Here is a 19,923-nt window from a genome sequence, read left to right as displayed (position 1 = left end):
CATGTGTAATCAAGGAACACTGCAAGCAGATAATTTTGGCTGGTTTTGATTTCATCGTTGCACCAGTGGTGGGTAATATTTTCCTAAGCTAGCTCAGCTTTAGTAGAGAAGAAGCGCAACATTGACAGCATGTAGAAATTAGGCAAAATGCAGGAGTCAGGGCTATGTTTCAGTTGCAGGTCTTGGCTCATTTGAATCCAAAATACATGGTGAAATTCAACAGCTGCAAACACTGTTCTGTTCGAAAGAGTATTAATGTGATATAATATCATGACTTTGTCATATCCACAGGCACTGTTGTCCAAAATGGTTTTGGGCGTCAAATGTGAACAGGGATGAAAAATGCTGCTGTTATTCCTGATCTGTGGGTACACCTGCCAACTCATCTCCTCCTACTTTGGTTCGCCTAAATAGTGCAGTTTCCCAATATAAACACAGCTAAAGGGGCACAAGCTATGATCACCACAAGATACCGGTGCAGTACATAAGAAAACTATAGGTGAAGCTGCAGACTCCTTGGAGACAGCAGAGCTTAAAAGACTCAGACTATGTTTACATTACAAATTACTTCAGTATAACTTACATCACTCACAGGTGTGAATAAGGCATCCTCCTGAGTGACATAAGTTATACTGACCTAAGTGCCAGTGTAGACATTGCTATGTCAGCAGGAGAGCTTCTCCTGCCAACATAGCTATGGGCCTCTCGCAGAGGCAGGAGTTATTAAGCCAATAGGAGAGCTCTCTCTTACCAGAAGTGCTACAGCAGTGCCGCTGTAAATGATGTAGTGTAGACACAGCCTCAGAGTAGTACATGGAAATTTAAATCTCTGGATTCATAAGAGTCAACAACTTTTAACAGCAAATGTAACCCTTAACACAATATCATAATACCAGTGTATTTACACGAAAGAGAGCCATTTGTGTTGCTCGCCTTGTAGGACAGAAATCTTATTTTTGGGGCAGAGGGGGAACAGTTCAATGTTCACACACAATTTTCTTTACTGATATGGTTGTTGACAGTGAAATATTTTTGTTTTGGACTTGTGAATTCATCTGCGGTTAGGACTGTTTAGACAGGAAACCAATAACTACTACATAAGAGTAAAAAAGTCAGAATTTTTATTACAAATTTGTTTTAATGTTTGCAATACTGCCTTGGTTACTGATTATTACAGAAGAAATCACCAGCTTTTTCCTTTTTATATAAACAAAATAATATTGTAACTTAAACACTAACCAGAATCTTGCCTATAAAAAAAATCCTTGCAAGACTTTTAAACAAAATAACAAGAACAAACAAACAAAAAAAGAATTCAAGAGTTTTTATATGGTTGACTTGGCTCTTTGAACTGTATTCTCTCCTCATCACCTGGAAGTTTTACTGCAGTACAATTTTCTAGTTATTGGTAGATTTGTAGTAATCCAAGTTTCACAATTAAAAAATGTGTAACTAAATCTAACATAATCTGAGTCCCATGGCTACAGACCAAAGATCTCTGACATTAAGCAATAATGTGGAGGAAAGAGAGAGAGGTCAGTTGGCACAGAATAATGCAAAAAGAGTACGAAGTTGTAATAAGCACAGATGAGATGAAAATTCAGTCTCTTTGCTTAAAAACAGTTTCCTACCATGTTTCTGATAGAACAGCTATACAAGCCTGCACAGATGGGGCATAACTTTGTTAAATTTTTTTTTCAAAAAACTTTGATCTCACATTAAAACACCCAACAAACTTAAGCTAAAGTATCCCAATCACCATGGACAGGACAATCACATTAGCAGAAAACAGTTTCACAAAGCATTGTTTAAGACTGGTTGCCTAACATAGCAAAACCTGAGTTTAGATGGGGCCTTTGAACCCGAGTTTGTTTTGCAGAAGAACTAAACTGAGGTTAACAACAAGCTTGCTTTTTTGTTTTAAGTGCCTTGTGTGTCAGAGAAGCAGCTCTAAAAAACACACATTTGCACAGATTGTTTTCCTGTTTGGCTGAGTTTTTAAACAGTTCTCAAGCAAAGACCATTCTTTGTTGCACTGGGTTGATTTTTGACACTTATTTTTTTTCTATTGTGCCTACTGAGCGGTTACCAAACAGTGAATTGTGTGAAAACAAAAAAACAAACCTGTGCACATAACACCATTCCGCAACTCTTGGGCAGATCTTTATGTCTTGCATATAAGAAACCTTTAAAGGATTTCAAGCTTTTTGCTTATTTTTGAGAGGCAGTTACTTACGCAAAATTAAGAGGCCCAGGCACTGTAGAGCTGCTGCTGGATATCAGGTTAAAGTGCATCACCACATGTGATGAAATCTATTCCTCCAGGCAATGTAGCCTACTGGGTTGGGCACTGGACTTACCTCAGGAAAGCTGAGTTCCATTCCTGGCTCTGCTACTATCTTATTGTGCCATTATGGGCAAGTCATTTCCTTCCCTGTGCATCAGTTTTCCATTGTAAAATGAGAATATTAAAAGTGATCTCCCTAGTAAAGCACTTTGAGATCAATGGATGCTGAGTGCTAGGTATTATTATCATGATCATCAGAGGAATGCTGTCAAGATCAACTCTTAAAAAAAACAAGAACTTTTCCTATTTAATCTTTCTATTTCTATTTTTAGAAGTCTAGATTTTTAAAATCCAATGTACTTATATTTTAGGCTGTTTACTTAAAAAAAAAAAATGATATACCTATCTCATAGAACTGGAAGGGACTCTGAAAGATGATTGAGTCTAGCCCCCTGCCTTCACTAGCGGAAACAGGTATTGATTTTCCTCCAAATCCCTAAGTGGCCCCCACAAGGATTGAACTCACAACCCTGGGTTTAGGAGCCTAATGCTCAAACCACTGAGCTATCCCACCTATTTTTATATTATACTTTGCTTGGACAATAAAATTAAACTGATCAGTTCCACTTCATTGCTGGTTAGTTCCTCTTTCCAGTTTTCACATACCTTCTGCACAGTATGGGTTCACTGTGAATCCCGACTACACAGTGATGGCATATTTAAATGCATTTAACACAACAAAATTTTGCTTGTGTCCTAGTCTCATATGGATTTTATGCTTTAACAAAATGCTGGGCTTAAATTCCTTATCACTCATCATTTATATAGAACTTTTAAAGTCCAAAGTACATTACAAGCATTCATTAATCTTCAGCTCTTTGTGGTAGTAGGGTAATTAGTCCCATTTTTATATATGAATGGAAGGGTGAAGTAGTTTACTAAAAGCCACAGAAAAGATCACTCCCATAGCAAGCAACGGATCCCGTATGTTCCTGGCTCAAAGTCCTGTGTTCAGATCACTTTCTTATTTGACAGTAGCCCTTTAATATCCTTCACCCAAACAGCCTTCTTACTGAATCTGCCACAGAAAAATGCCACCCCTGTTTCAGAGGATTAATTTTGCCCTTATTTAAAATTAGGATTAAAAACCCACTCCATCAACCCCACTCCATATAACCACTGCTTTACTGGGCTGAGATCTATATTAACTCCTTTGGAAACTGCCAAACGTGCTTTTATGAAAACATCTGAACGTTTTTGCCCAAAAGTCAGTCAGCACCCATGATCACATGTAGAATATGCAGGGAGAATAACAGGCATCAAAAGGGCAAAGAGGAGTTTTCTCCATTATTTCCTTCTGACCAGTTAAGTCCCTTTCTTTGCTTTTCCTAGGATCACTAAAAGCAGCAGTTGGGCTTTCAGTGAGCACACCACGACTTCCACCAAAGACTTTAACTCACCGCTGCAGAATGGTTGCAAGGAAGTAATTCATCAGCATTTGTAAAGCTATTTGAGATCACAGAATGGAAGGTGCTATAAAAGCAAAGAGTACTGTTCTACAACACAAGAGGGTTTACAACCTTTTTCTCATTCACTGCTGGAGGCCCTAATAAAGTGGCATCAGAAGAGTTAAATGTATGGGGCAGAGGGATAACTGGCAAAAGGCAATTGGACAATTCTTGAGACAGAGCAGAAGACAGGGACAAATTAAGCACTGCAGTCAATGTACACACATGAAAGCTGTGCTATAGAATCTCCCAAATTCACACCAATCCACTTTGCACATCAGGCGACACCACAGTGGTTGCTAGTAGGTATTGTGGCTACCCGTAAGTGTCTTCTTTCAGCCCAAGGTGATTGCCACAACTGACAAAGAGTTCTAGGCATTTCAACAACAGATACATTAGTCATACGCAGATCCAGAGTGTGAAATAATGAGGAGTTACTGTAACACCATGTTAGGAATCAGGAGACACGCGCAAATCGCTAGATCTTCACTTTCAGAACAGAAGATCATTGTAACTGTCCCTTCTGGAACAATCCCTCTGTGTATAGCTGGGAGTTAGTGGTATATATTGAAATATTACCGTTCCCCCTCAAGTCCAGTCACTTGTTTCAGAAGTAAGTGGAGTACTCTTACTTCAGAAGTGTTCGGCTGCATGGTTTGGGTTAACAAGACGATACAAGCAGCAGATAGCTTTAGGTGGCCACGATGTTGGAATAAAGAGGAATTCTCCCACAATCATTGACAGCAATGCTTTACTGAGAGTCAGTGTGTGCTGAACAGGAGACAATTCTTCATCACTTAATAAAGCCAATTATCAGTGAAAAAAGACATTCCCTTTTGCTCTGATGCAGACGGAGAAGTGAGCAAAGCTAACAGCATCCCCAGCCAGGTGGGGAAGCATCTTTTATGTTAATATAATCCCCGCGGCCAGAAACAGAGAGGTCTCCATCACCCGTGGACGATGCCATCATCTTTTCAATAAGGACTCTAGGAAACAACACATATGTTGTAACAATCAGCAAGAGACTACACCCCTACAGTCTGGTACACAACTGGATATAGCCACCATTCCTGTGGGAGAAACAACACCCACCAGGACAGAGCTAGCTGCTGTGGACTTAAAAGGACAATACTAGGTAATACAAATTAGAGCTATTAATCCAATTCCCTGGGGGCAATTGATCCCAGCACAAACAGCACTATCAGGCCAGGTCTACACTACGCGGTAAAATCGATTTTAGATATGCAATTTCAGCTACGAGAACAGCGTAGCTGAAGTCGAATATCTAAAATCGATTTACTCACCCGTCTTCACCGCGCGGGATCGATGTCCGCGGCTCGCCATGTCGATTCCAGAACTCCGTTGGGTTTGGTGGAGTTCCAGAATCGATATAAGCGCGCTCAGGGACCGATATATCCCGTCTAGATCAGACGCGATATATCGATCCCCGAGCAATCGATTTTAACGCGCCGATACGGCACGTAGTCTAGACGTGGCCTCAGGGACACTAGCTGGTTCAAATGCTGGCAGCATCACTAGAGAGGCCAGTGACTGAATGAACCATAGAGACTGAAGTACCCTCCCCACCTCTGGAGGTGAGCCCCTCCTGTTCCAGATCAAGGCACAGCAGCAGGCTTGGATGGGGAAGTCTGTGTTTTCCTGCCATAGCCATTATGCAAACAGAGAGCAGTGCCCAGGAATGAGAATCCAACACTTTTTCATAAACCCTTGGAAAAGTAAAAGGGCCAAGTTCTCTGCTGGGATAACTCCACTGAAGGATGACTATGTTACAAACAGATCTCCAGTCTCTTACACCCCAGTCTTATTCTCCCAGTAGAGACTGGCAGTTGAAAAATATCTGCTGTATTTTGTTAAACCTTGTATTTCCCAAAACCTGTCACAGTTTAGACATGGGCACGATAACTTCTGACCTTTCCAGCTGCAGTTTCCCTTCAGAATGACTTGCACATTAGTACTGCTCTGTGGTAAGTGCCAACAGTGTGCTCAGTTCCTTAAGAGGTTAACCCTTTAGAGCAGTGAATCTCAGACCTCAGTGATTCAGGAGCCAAATTAGCGATCAACATTACTCTAAAGAGCCACAGTCGTGTGAATTCACTGTTTCACTTACTATTTTTTTACATATATTCTTATAGATATATAATTCTCAGAGCTAAATGACTGACCAAGTATTATGTTAGCAACTACAATTAGTTAATAACATAGTAAAAACATCCCGATTGGTTAATAACTTTGATTGATTAATAATTAAATCACATGGTGTTTTAATATCATGTGCAGCAAGGAGCCGCAGGAGACACATTACAAAGCCACTTGTGGCTTCTGAGCCTCAATCTGAGTATCCCTGCTTTAGAGGCACTCTGCGAAGCCATCATACCTACCTCATAGACTCATTAATATTCTTGTTTTCCTTGACAGATGTTTCAGTCCAGCCAGAGAAACCGTTCTCTTTGCTGAACCGATCAATCTCTTCCCTGGTCACTGCCCATGGCGAAAGGTCACACTGTAAAATAAGAGTTGGTCACTTTAAAAGGAGTCGTTTTATTTATTTATTTTAAACCAAAGGAGCAGCCTTCCTTCACCCATCCCATCTTGCTCATGAGTGCCAGCCCTTCCCATACTTGAGAGCATGATCAGACAGGGGTTCCTAGTGGGATGATGTAACTGCCAGTATGTTTATCTGGTTTGAGAGTAATCTGGCATAAGCATGCAAGTGCTGGGGATCCCTTCAGAGTGAGACTGCAAGTAGTGGGGCAGAGAAATGTTCTCCCTCGTCCAGGCTAGGTAACACTCTGTTTACATCAAGAAAATTCACATCAACCTAACCACACTTATGCAGTTACACTGATGCTAATATAGAGAAATAAGGTGCAGTGCATCTCCATTAGGGGTTTGCACTGACACAGTTACACTGGTGCAGATTTCTTTAGTGTAGACAGAACCTGCGTTCTTTAAACTCTGCTGTCAGGAGGAAGTGCTGTCCCCAATGAGAAGAAGAATGACTGTATAACATGCTGTCCCCTTTATCATGCCTTTGATAACCAGCTCTTGGCTGATCTTGAATTTTAGACCTTATCACTCAAGATAGACAAGCCTCACCAATCTGGACCTTGAGGGGCCACGGAGCTGACAGCACAAAGAAGGGACACCCCTGTTTCCACAGAAGATTGATTGTTTTTTTTAAACACAAGAGAAATAAATCATTAAACAAAGCAGCAAGCGATTCGAACAATGAAACGTGACACTGTGCACCAATACACAAATGGCATCTCTCTCAGCAAGGGAAGTATCAGGTCACCCATATAGGTGACCTTATTTGAATATGAACCCGTTCCCTGCCCTGTCATACAGATGCGTTCTAACCTGGTGCAAATTAAAGATCTGTGTGGACAGAAAAGCTTTGCAACCCTCTGAAAGGCACCATGCTCTGGCTCTGATCGCGCAGCAGAGGGAGCAGATTCCAGAGATGGAGCCCTCGTAGGAGAGCTCTCTGCTGCCAGTTCTGAAAGCGATACCTGCCAATCTGAACTGGTGCTGCCCATGGGGCAAGACATGGGCAGCCACCTAACAGCGCATAGCAAAACACACTCCAGTGGAAGATGAGGAAGCAACTCAGAATATTGGGCATCGGCCAAAGCTCTGTCTACATAAGGCTGGCACTGAGGCTGGTTAGCCAATGTCAGAGAGTTTTATTAAGCCCGACTAATTCTGTTTCAACACAGAACTTGCCCAACGAGACCCTTTTTAACCTCAGTTTATAAATCGCATTGTAGCCTAAGCGGCAAGTGAGGCTAGAGCCCAGTCTAAACATGGGATGGCTCTGTCCAAAATGGACAGCCCAACCAAATGTAAGTATTAGCCTGGACTGGTTAAAAGTGCTTTTCAAGATGGTTTTGCAAACAGTTCAAACCCCCAGCATGGGTGCGATCTGAAAATCTGCTCACAAAAGGACATAACAATCCCTCTCTTCACTGAACCATTTTGCTGACTCACCAATTCCACAAGGAGAATCATGGAAACCAGGTGTGGAAGGTGCTCAGATACTGCAGTGAAGGATGGCAGTATAAACTCCAAGGAGAAGGGGGTCTATTAGATCCCATTCAATCTATCCTTCCTGACAATGCAGGATTGTCTCCTCGAACACATTCTCCAGTGTTTAGCCCAGGCTAGAAAAAAAATCACTCTGTTTATGTCAGACTCAATGTTTTAAAAGCATCAAAGAGTCCTGTGGCACCTTATAGACTAACAGATGTATTGGAGCATGAGCTTTCGTGGGTGAATACCCACTTTGTCCGATGCAAGCTCATGCTCCAATACATCTGTTAGTCTATAAGGTGCCACAGGACTCTTTGATGCTTTTACAGATCCAGACTAACACGGCTACCCCTCTGATACTTGACTCAATGTTTTAAATAAGTTGTAAACAAAGTGGAAGTGAGAAATGCTAACAGGGCGCCAGTCACAAATCAGACCAGAGGAAGGAAATCTAGCTATGCAGAGGCTGATCCTGCATACACATCGGGGGGGAAAAAGCTCAAGCAGAACTAACCAATCTGTCTGGATCATTTCCAACTCACAAGCTTATCTAACACCCACCTAAACACAAGAGGTTTGAGAGGAATTTGAAGAGACTCCCAAGCTGGGCCCCACTTTCTCTTCCCTGTACCCAAATTGTTCCTGGGATCACTTTTCTCAGAAAAAAAATATTGATGCCACTTTCAACCTAGAGCTATGTCTACACTGCAAGTGAAGGGGTGGTTGTAGTGCAGGCAGGTATACCCATACTAGCTTTAATTTAGCTTGCACTGAGAACAATAGTAGAGAAGATGCAGTGGAATGGGTGTTAGCAAAGTACGAGGCAGCTGGGAACCCTACGTATGTACTCTGGTTCCTAGCCCATGCGTGCCACTGCATCTTCACTGCTACTGTTAGCTGCACTAGCTAGATTAAATGCCCATGTTATAATCACACCTTCCTGGGGAGTACAGACATACCCTAGGAGCCAGTATTGTCCGAATGTCTGCCCAGCCAAGGAATGACTAGGTCTCCTGAACTGATCCACTTCCCTCAAACCTTTACAAGCTAAGTAAAAATAATACCATGTAAGGAGCAGCACTGTCCTGGCTCAGCATTTTAATAACAAGATCCTTGCCAGATAAAGGTGAATGATCAGGGAAGGGATTAGCAAGACCACAAGATACGTAACAGCTCTGACAAAGTCTAAAGGAGACGGCGATCTTCCTCACTTCAGTTTAGACCCCCTTTCCCCAAATACACATACACCGGAGGTCCATCTAGACTTGCTCACCTTATTAGCCAGCAGCAAGCAGGGCACCGGGCTTCCACCTGGCAGCGTGAGCTTGCTGTCCAAATCATGCTTCCACCTCTGGCTGTTGCTGAACGTGCTGAAGTTAGTGACATCAAACATGATAATGCAGGCCGATGCCTCTCTGTAGTACAGCCGGGTCATGGATGTGAAGCGTTCCTGCCCTGGAGGGGTGGGGAGGAAGAAAAGAGGGGGAAGATGTTTTTTAAAGATCATCTCTTTGGATTGGTCCATGCCGAGGATTTGCCCCAGTTAAAGCCAGCTAGTGCCAGCCACCTCACACTGTGCCTCCAAGTACCCCTCTGAAGAAGGAAGGACCACTATCCTCATTTTAGAGATGAGGAAATTGAGGCACAGAGAAGACAAGTGTCTTGCCCAAGCAATTCAGCAGCACAGCTCATATTAGAGCTTAGAAGTTCCTGACCACCCACTATCCCCCCACCAATGTGCTCAAGTCACATGTCTCCCAAGCCTCTGTTTTCCAGCCACTTTCCTCTCACTGTTATTTTTGTGGCCATTTAAGCCCATCTTATTTCCCACCTGCAGCTTGACCTCATCCATGGTGAAGCCTGGCTAACAGCAGCAATACTTTGTCTAAACACAGCTGTTCGGAGGGTTCTAATCACATTTTTCCCTGATCAGTCTTCACAAGGATTTTTCCTAAGTATGTGTTAGCAGAACAGTGCTACAGGCTACATGCTGTATACATCTTGTAATGTTATGAACACTGTTCTCAGAAAATAACCTATCCATATTAGTTAGAGGAACTGCTAGGACCCTAGTAACTACGCAGTTTGTGCAATACAGTTTTAACCACAGGGTGAACAAGCCCTTTGGGCCTTACTATGCTACCAAAATGACTGTAGCTATGTCTACAATACCATTTACGTTGATATAATTTATATCGCTCAGGGGTCTGAATAAGCCATCCCCTGAACAATATAACTTACTCCGACTTAAGTGACGGCATGGACTGTGCTATGTCAGCAGGAGAGCTTCTCCCACTGACCATAGCTACCACCACTCATTGGGGGTGGATTAATTAAGTCGACGAGAGAGCTCTCCCACCGGCTTGGAGCGGCTCCACTAGTGAGTTGACAGCAGAGCAGCTGCATCGCTGTAAGCCCTCTAGGTAGCCACAGTCTGTGTCTAAACAGTGCCTCGCCCTGTAGACAGGACATTTCTGTTACATGCTTCACTAACACAACTGAAATGGGACTTGGTCAAATCTACACAGACCAACCCTTATATACCACGGGGTGGATGATGACTGTGTCGTAATAACACAGCATTGTAGGTTTGGTAGCATTTACAGGCTCTTACGCTGGCAAGGGGTCAGCAATAATATATTCTCTACTTACCTCCCAACTGCTATTTTCCCTGTGTGCCTTTTAGTCTGTAAGCACTACAGGGCAGGAACTGGCAGTGTCTGAGACTCTTGTACAGCCCTGAGCACATGGCTGGGGGTTAAACAACAATGCAGCAGCCATTAGTCCCACAAACCATAAATGGCCTCTTGGGTTTTCAGCTGACATCTGCATGCTGCTGCAATTGGAACAACTTCTCCTTTTTTAATAATTAGATTGATGCCTGTGCCACACTCACACCAGAAATACTGAAACAGGATAAAGCCACAGGTAGGACTTTCACCAGTCACCCAGTCCCACAATTCCATGCTCCAACCCCCTACCCTGCCCCGTCCCACCCCTGCCCCATGCTGTTCTGTCTCCTTTCTCTTTTGCTGCTAAACTTTGATAGAGCTGGAAGCGGAGTTCTTCTGGTTCTCTACAGAGGCAGCTGCAATGAAAGTTTTCTCCATCCCACTGTCTCCCAGATACTGTGCCTCACCCCAATCCAGACTCACCAACTCCAGGGCCTGTAGGGGAATCCTGTCTCCACGACCACTTGATTGATGTCTCTGATATAGACACTTATTCTCTAGGAAACCACTATTCTTTTCACACAGGCCACCAAACACCTGTCAGATGGTAATTTTCTGGGCCCAATTCTTTTCTCATAGCAGTGGGAGTTATTCCTGATTTAAAACTGAGGGCGAGGAGAATCAGCACTCTACTCATGGCAACCAGTCCGTGCTGTATTCAGACAGGGGCTCTAGAGAGGTGAAAAATGCTCCATCCAGATACACATCACCTTCCCTCTCTCACCATTCAGTCTGTGTTCCTTTTAAATAGTGGAAAGCATGCTGTGGAATTTATCAATCCATGCTGCTGTGTTCTCTCTAGACTAGCCACATGATTCAACGTTTAATTACCATTTCGGGGGTGGGGGATGTACACCACAAAACAGAACCTTTGTTTTTTCCAACCAAAAATAAAGTCACTGGGTTTTTTAAGGGTCTTCCGCTGAAGAAGAAAAAAAAGTCAAACAAGCTGCACACTTGGAAACTCTGTCCTCTACTGACTCGAGAGGCTTGTATGAGCTCACCTGCGATGTCCCATAGCTGAAGTCGCACCGTCTCGGACTCTGACCACTGCACCACCTTCAGAGCAAAATCCACTGTGAGGCCCCAAAGAGAAAAGAAATCTGATCAGGGATTGTGCGTTTCCCCCACCCATTTCTATCATTGGTTCCAGGCATCTTGCTTTACAACTGATGGATGCTTTACTAGCAATGGCAATTTGTAGTGGACTGTAATATGAATGCCACACGACTTTTCTCCTTCTAAACCCTGCTATTATTTACTCTTTCCCTGGGCACAGCCAACCCCATGTCCACCCTGCTCCCTCTGCAACATGCAGGCTATAGCTTCGCCTACATCAGCATTTTGTGGGAAGTCTCTTGCCATTGCAGCTCCACCAGTACTGGCTGCAGCAGGAGCACTAGCATAGAAAAAGCATTGGGATTTTCACTGCCATGTTGTATATAGCCACTTTGAGCAGGGTTAGATAACCCGATGGGGGGAGGGATAGCTCAGTGGTTTGAGCATTTGCCTGCTAAACCCAGGGTTGTGAGCTCAATCCTTGAGGGGACCACTTAGGGATCTAGGACAAAAATCAATACTTGGTCTTACTAGTGAAGGCAGGGGGCTGGACTCAATGACCTTCCAAGGTCCCTTCCAGTTCTAGGAGATAGGTATCTCTCTTATTATTACTCCCACTTGCTAGCACTGCTGGGGCTGATCCGGTACAAGATATGGCCCCAAAATGTGGCATAGATGCAGCCATGCTGTCATTTAGGAAAGAGGCAAGCAAAGTGGGATTAGCTCGCTGTTGGACTAACTCTGCTCCCACTGAAGCCAGCACTGACTTCAATGGGATCAGTTTTCGGGCCACCACTAAGGTTTGTGAAAATCGCACCCAAAGCTCTTGATTTGCAGAATGGGACTTAAACCCTACTTGTAAGTCTTATGCTCAACTAGCAATGCTGGGCAAGCACCGTGGCCTGAGTCTTTTGGGGCAGAGCGAGCCTTTTTGTTCACAGTTTGCACAGTGCCTCGCACAACAGTGGCCTGGCTGGGGTTCTTAGGTGCTAGAGTAGAGGAAATAATAAACGGGATCATCAAAGGAAGATTAAATTTGCAGGGAGAGTTCTGAAGAATAAGCCTTCTCCAGCACCTGATCTTGAGAAATAACAATGTAAACTAAAAAAATAAACACAGGTAATGTTATTACACAGAGAGCTTTATAGGAGACCTCCCCTCCCCCCAGTCATCCAGATTTACTTTTCATTTCCATCAAGTGTATTTGGATTGCACATTTTGTGCCCTTGACACACAGTATCAGTGGCAGGCAGGACTAATCAGATCATTTTGATTAAGGGCCAATATACACAATGGGGATAGTTTAAAATGAAAAGTCAGCCTTGCTAATCTTGCTTTTTTAAAAACTGGTTGATCCTAGATCAAAACGGAAGAAAATGGCAATTAAACAGCTATGTTTAGTAATCTTTTTAATAAAGCAAAATGTATCAACGCATTAAAAATAAGCACTGCCATCTGTCAGAAGCTAGCGTTGGTTCTTCATAAATGCCCAAGAATTTACAAAATTAGCCAATTTTTTTGTTTTGTTTTTACTTGTCTCCATTTTGTGCTGCCTGAAACAATGTGGATGTGTTATTTGGGGAGCAGTTTTTCCTTTCACACACAACCTCCCCACTCCAAACCAAATCAATTCCAAGTGCCCAGTGAGCATAAATACACACACCTGACCTACATTTTTCAGGAGTGACACAGATCAGATAGGTTGCAATCCAAAGGAAGGCTGTCCAGTTGAGCTAATATCTAATTCAGTGGTTCTGAAACTTTCTGAAGCTAGAGATTTATTTTTAACGACTGAGGACAGAGAGAGAATGCATCACCCCTGCTGCTGCAAATGATCAAAGCTGTGTGTAAGTGCATGTTTTGCAAGGCCAAATCCAGGCACTTTGTACATCACTGTCTCAGTGGGGTGCAGGCCCCCAGTTTGAGAACCTCTGACCTAGTTCTTCATCTTGGACTCTCCAGCAGAGAGATTAAAGTAAGCATGTGCTTTGAAAACAAGAGGAAAAGCACCGACACTGGCCTCTACTATTCTGTCCCACTCAGACACTGTTTGGATTGAGCCTTAGTGCCTCCTGCACTTGGCCTGTTATTCAACCCTGCTACGTTAGCGTTTATAGCTAGGCTGGACAATGTTTTCAAACACAGGATTGTTTCCACACACTATTAAGGTCCTGTATGCAAAAGTCAACGGTGTTGCGAGTCTCTGTTACGATGCGCTTGTCCCAAAGTCTATACTTAAATGTTTAGTAGTGATTTAACAATGTTACATAACACAGCCTTAAAATCTAGCATAAACAGGACACAGATATTTGCATTCTAGAACAAATATTTGGGTTGCGGCTACACCAGACTTTACAACTGAGTTAATTAACACATCGTACCACGACTAAAAATTCAAGGGCCCACTTAGCCTTTAAAGTGTCAAACACTCTTAACTGTGTTCCCCAACCCTGCTAACCTTGTGCTCATTCAAAATCTCTCCTCTGAGGAATTCAGGATGAAAGACTATTGCAGCGGTCAGCAACCTCTAGCACACGGCTCGCCAGGGTAAGTACCCTGGCGGGTCAGGCCAGTTTGTTTACCTGCCGCGTAGGCAGGTTCGGCCGATCGCGGCTCCCACTGGCCGCGGATCGCCGTCCCAGGCCAACAGGGGCGGCGGGAAGCCACGGCCAAGCACATCTCTCGGCGCCTCCCGCTGCCCCCATTGGCTTGGGACGGCGGACCGCGGCCAGTGGGAGCCGCGGTCCGCCGAACCTGCCAATGTGGCAGGTAAACAAACTGGCCCGGCCTGCCAGCGTGCTTACCCTGGTGAGCTGCATGCCAGAGGCTGCCGAACTCTGGACTATTGCGATCCTGTCTATGTGGGAGCTATCTGTCTATCCCGGTTTGCTACAAGGTGTTCAAAGTATGGATACCATTCTTGACACCGGTCTTCCAACCTGGCCATAAGTAGCATGGTTTCATTGCACACAGAAATTTAGTTTCTGCTAGAGAGTGGCTTCAACTATGTTATAAATAGGGAACAAAGCCAAGGCCAAGCATTAACCATGTCATGGGACTAAGGTGCCGTCACCAGGTCCTCCAACACAGCTGGTTTTACAGTGGAGACAGGACCTCAAACTGTTACCTAGCAGTGTTAAGAAGTTGTAACATACATTCGCTAGCAAGTTTGTTTATAGCTGCAAAGCTGCCGGGATGGCCATTTAAACAATATTCCTTTCCGCCACAGGCAACAAGACCACGGTGATTAGAGGCACTTTGGAAAATGTATTTCAAAGCAGTTCCCATACCTGATAATCAACTATAGCTGGTGGTCCCAGCATAGGGAGGGCCTTAAAGAGAAGTTGGCTTCAGGTTCTCATGGGGCAGTTTGTAATGATCAGAGACCTCAGAGTTAGAACTCATCAGGATGTGTTTGTGCTCAAGTGGCTAGAGTCAGACTGCCCAGATCCTTTCCTATAGGATCAGAAAAATTACTAGCCCATCTGTCAACAGGGGGCTAATTAAATAACAGGTGTAAAACAACATGAAGCCCTCAATTGTAAGATGCTGCAGGAACTGCAAAAGATTATACTTGCAGGCTGAAAACTACTCCTTTTATTGAGTAACTTCAAGTTTTTACTGCTGGGGGGTATAGGAGAAACAATTTTCACATCTCAGCCTGTGAGAAAAGGACCCTCAATAAATAAGAATAATACAACAGCTTTCATCTTAATATGACCCCAGAGCACTTAACACACACAAGATAAATTATGGCCTACATTTTCAAGAGTGACGAGCGAATCTGGGAGCACAATATAAAAGGACCTACTTTTCAGAAAGTCCCAGGCATCCACCCTCTAAAAATCTGGCCTCTTTGCACCCCAAATCTCTTTTGAAAATGTAGACCACAAACTACTTCAACCAGCACTGAAATATTGGCATTTCTGGGATGGAACATGGAACACAACAGCTATTTAATAGCACACAGCAACACTAGGCTGCAGTGGTCCACTCATATAGTAAGTGCTAAGAGGCAACCATCCTAATCTCCCCCTTTATGCCAATAGTAATTCCTTCCACACATCAATCCTTCATTAAAACAATCCATTAAAACTCCTTGCCTTCTCATGGAGAGAACTCAGCCTGTTGACAAAAATCCTTGTTGACAAATATGCAGTGGTAAAAGATGTCCAAGGTATCTTCCTTTCGGATAACTGCTGCCACTACCATCTTTCTGGGGATCAAATCCTGCAGCTCTTGCTCAGGTAAAACTCTCACTGACATCAACAGGAGTTTGCCTGTATATATACACTGCAGAATTTGCCCCAGTAAGGCACTATTGATGGAAAGGCAATGGAAGCCCTAGCAAGGAAAGGGAAGTCACACAAAGGACTTCTAACTACAAACTAGCATGTTCTAATAAGCTTAATAATACTTCACAGTGGCATAGTGCTTCCAATCTTCGAAGCAGTGCACCAACATTATAATTTAGCAAATGACAATGCAATCCACAGAAAAATATAGCAAGAGAAGAGGGAAATATACATCCCAAGCCAGGAAAATATTCCACATTTAGAGACACTGAACATATAGTTTAGAACAGAGTGAAGGAGTATTGGACAGTTTTGCTGATTTCCCCCCTTACAAATAGATCACTGCAGGCCGCTATCTTTTGATAATCACTCACCTCCCACAGTGGATTTGTAGTGCTTGTTGAAGCTGTCGTTGGCATATCGCTGGACCAGCGACGTCTTCCCAACCGTGGCATCTCCAACAATGAGAACTTTAAACATATGGTCATTATGCCCCATTTTTGTACCAAGCAAACACAACCACCCTCTCTTTACAATTCAAGCATCTTTAGTCTAATCTGAGCACACGTAACCCAAGAGAGATGGGGGAACTGAAAACCACTTTCTCGTGTGGAAAACTCTTACAGAAGTAGACACACATGTGCTAGCCAAAGTTTGTAAATACTTATTTCCCCTTTCACAGCCACAATCTGTTCTGCACAACACACGCAGACAGACTGGTCTAGTATCTGTATAAAACTTTCTGCTCTTCCCTGGAGATGCAGTGTTTTGTACAGAATGCCCTTCACTTAGAGAGAGGGGCACACCACTACCTAGCTACAGTACACAACTTTCTGTTTCCTCCTGCAGACATGGCCTTCGCTGTACCGCTCACTCAGAGAGACAGATCTAGCTTCTTAATAACTTCTACTCTCTCTTGCAGACGCACGCCCCTCTGTTTGGCTTGCAGTAAAAGAAAGTTAAAAAATAACTAGTCCCAAAGAAGAATTATCCACAGGATGAAGGAGAATAACAAAATAAATCAACAGCCAAACCCAGAACGTTTCCTGGAATTTCAGTCTTCATGCAGCTGCACTGGAGGGAGAGCTGAGCCCTGCCACACTCATCACACAAGTTGGGGGGGGAAGCTTCCCCACACTACACAATGGTTGTTTCCTCTGCTTACTACTAGGGAGGGTGGAGGTAAAGAGCGAGCCCTGCTTCCGCCTAGTGGGACAGAGCAGAAACTGCTCCTCCATCCGCAGCCGCCAGCCCCTTTGCCAGCTGCTGTCATGTGAGAAGGTCAGGTGGCTGCGCTGGCCGACCCCCACCCAGAAAACTGCATTACCCATCAGGCACTTCGGGGAAAAGTGAGACAGAGAGGGGAGTCTGTGAGCGCAGGGGCTGGTGGGAGGTGTAGTCTGTAGGGTGGAAAAGCGTGACCACTCTCTATTCTTAAAGGGACACGCTGTGCTTTTTGAAACGCTACTTCTCCCTGTTTCTCTCTACTGTTGGATCAGTGCCCTTTTTTTAGTAAAAGAGTGGCCCCTATGCAGGATTACGTTTAGGACATTTACCCAGCACTATATGTGGTGCAGAAGTAAACTCTTCAGACTGAGAGCCAAGACTCCTGGGTTCTAGTTCCATCTCTGAGAGGCAGTGTAGTCTATAGGTAGAGCAGTGGGGGGCCAAGACTCATGGGATTAGGGTGACAAGACAGCAAGAGTAAAAAATCAGGACAGAAGGTGGCGGGTAACAGGAGCCTATATAAGAAAAAGTCCCCAAAATCAGGACTGTCCCTATAAAATTGGGACATCTGGTCACCCTACATGGAATCTAATCTCACCTCTGTGATTCCCTTGATGCAGCCGAGGGGATAGTGCATGGGATGGACTCAGGACTCCTGCATTCTTCTGACAGACTTGCCACTGGCCAGCTGAATGCCCTTGGACAAGCCACTTCCCCACCCTGTGCCTCAGTTTTCCATTCTGTAAAAAGGGGATAATGACACTGCCCACCTTTGTAAAGTACTTTGAGAGCTACTGATGAAAAGGTCTATCTAATAGGTATGATTGCTGCTTAATGACTTTTTTATTCAAGTCCTTAGTGTGACTTCCCTTTCCTTGCTGAAATTCATTTATTCCACAAAGGCATGGTCATGGACCTCCACCCCACCCAATGAATTTTTTTATTTCAGTTATTGACATTTTTAAAACTTTGATTTTTCAACTTTTTTATCATTGAAATTTCAAATATAAAAAAGGATGAATGTATCACACACCCTCACACCTCCAAAGTCACAAATAATTCACCCAGCTTCTCTTCCAATTTGGTATGTGGTCAATATTTTCTGAATTTTGATGAAAAAAATGTTTGATTCAAATTTTGACCAAAAAAGGTAGATATTTCCCCAGTTTCTTTCCCATATATTCCAATAATTTCTATTAATTAATGTGCTCCTATGAAATGATATCTTCAGCCCATGTATCACATGTCTGAATTGTATTTGCCATATCCAGTTGGCAGTAAATACTGTGAGCTCTTCAAATACATAGTAAGTTCTATGGGTGTATGCACCTGAGTACACAAACAGTGCTCAATAAGCACATTGCTTACTGACTTCAAAGGGATGAAGTGTGATTTAATTAAAAGCTACAAGAGATATGGAAATTGTCAGAAAAAAGATATTATGTAAGCACATATTGCAATGAACTGCTGCTACGGCCCTTACGCTGTGTAGAATGCAGTCATAGGCCCTATAGTGCTAAGAGCTAATGGAGATTCTCCTTCAGCTCAGGTGGTAAGGGCTTATGCATTTAAAGCAGGAGGAACTGCATTTGATCCTGGGTACAAAGTCTCAACTGGGCACAGACCAGGAATTTCAGCATTAGTTAAGATTAAGTATAAACTGCACTTGTATGCTGTTTGGAGCAGGAACTGTTTTCAGGGCCAGCTTTACGCCTATTCCACCAATTCCCCCCATTCAGGCCCCGCGCCTAAGAGGACCCCCTGCCCAGTGAGAATCTGTTCCCTGGCTAGAGGCGTCTTCTTAATTTTTACTCACCCAGCTGCACCCCAGGTCTTCGGCGGCACTTTGACGGCAGGTACTTCGCTTGCTCCGGGTCTTTGGCAGCAGGCCCTTTGGCAGCGGGTCCTTCAGTGCCACCAAAGACCTGGAGTGAGTGAAGGACCTGCCGCCAAAGTGCTGCTGAAGACTCGGAGCACCACCTGGTGAGTACAAGCCCCACCAGTTGTTTTTTTTAAGTCATCCCTGCCGGGACCCATCCAAACTGTTCAAATTGTGCCCTGCACTTCCTAAAACTGGCCCTGTTTTCACTGTATGTTTCTATTACACAGTGAGGTACTCCCATGCTTGAGACCTGTAGACACTATAACAGTCTAAATGTTAAATAATGATTAAACAGAAAGGGTGGACTGAAGAAATAATCATGAAAAAAGTTCTCCTAGAATCTGGGTCAGGGACAAAGGAATTTTGATTTGTTAAAATTTTGTTGTAAAGAAAGAACTTAGCAAGTTTATAGGTTTTGCTCCCATGTCTCAGGCCTCGCTCAATCCAGCTTCCAATCAGGTATCAGAGCACCTGTTCTAATGTTACATTCACTAGGAACAACACAGAGGAGAGTGAGATCAGTTGGCATGCGCAAGATGTAAGCAGCTTGCAGTAATGCCAGCTCTTGTGATATCTGGCCCCAGCTTCTGGAGTCTTGCCATCACAGGATCTCACTTTAAAAAAAATGAAATTTAAGTTGTAGCCCTTGCAGTTGTATAGAAAAATTAGAAAATGCCCTAATGGCTGAAAAAGAGAAGGCAAATAAAAATAACTCAAAATCAGGGAAAAAAACCTCATGATTTTTAAGAGTCTGACTCAAGGGCAGGATTTCATCCATGATTTTTGAACACTCAGAATTGGCAAAAAGGACCAAAAGCAAGGTTCTGTCTGAAAAAACAGCCATTAAGAAATCTTCCCACAGATTCCAATGAATAAACAG

The 19,923-nt window shown here is 43.6% G+C and overlaps 1 protein-coding gene across 1 annotated transcript; it reads right to left on the bottom strand.

Moving 5' to 3' along the window:
- Positions 1 to 1,104: 1,104 nt before the first annotated feature.
- On the bottom strand, positions 1,105 to 17,210 carry RAB29 (RAB29, member RAS oncogene family). The gene is made up of 5 exons (XM_032792515.2): positions 16,309 to 17,210; positions 11,585 to 11,656; positions 9,122 to 9,303; positions 6,195 to 6,316; positions 1,105 to 4,781 (listed from the first exon to the last, which is right to left on the bottom strand). Exons 1-5 carry the CDS (start codon positions 16,430 to 16,432, stop codon positions 4,664 to 4,666), a joined length of 618 nt encoding a protein of 205 aa, XP_032648406.1. The 5' UTR covers positions 16,433 to 17,210; the 3' UTR covers positions 1,105 to 4,663.
- Between the last annotated feature and the right edge of the window lie 2,713 nt (positions 17,211 to 19,923).

Source organism: Chelonoidis abingdonii, chromosome 4 (assembly GCF_003597395.2).
Source record: "Chelonoidis abingdonii isolate Lonesome George chromosome 4, CheloAbing_2.0, whole genome shotgun sequence".
Taxonomy (NCBI): domain Eukaryota; kingdom Metazoa; phylum Chordata; order Testudines; family Testudinidae; genus Chelonoidis; species Chelonoidis abingdonii.
Note: the sequence above shows the minus strand (reverse complement) of the source record. Positions and strands in the feature narration are given on the sequence as shown.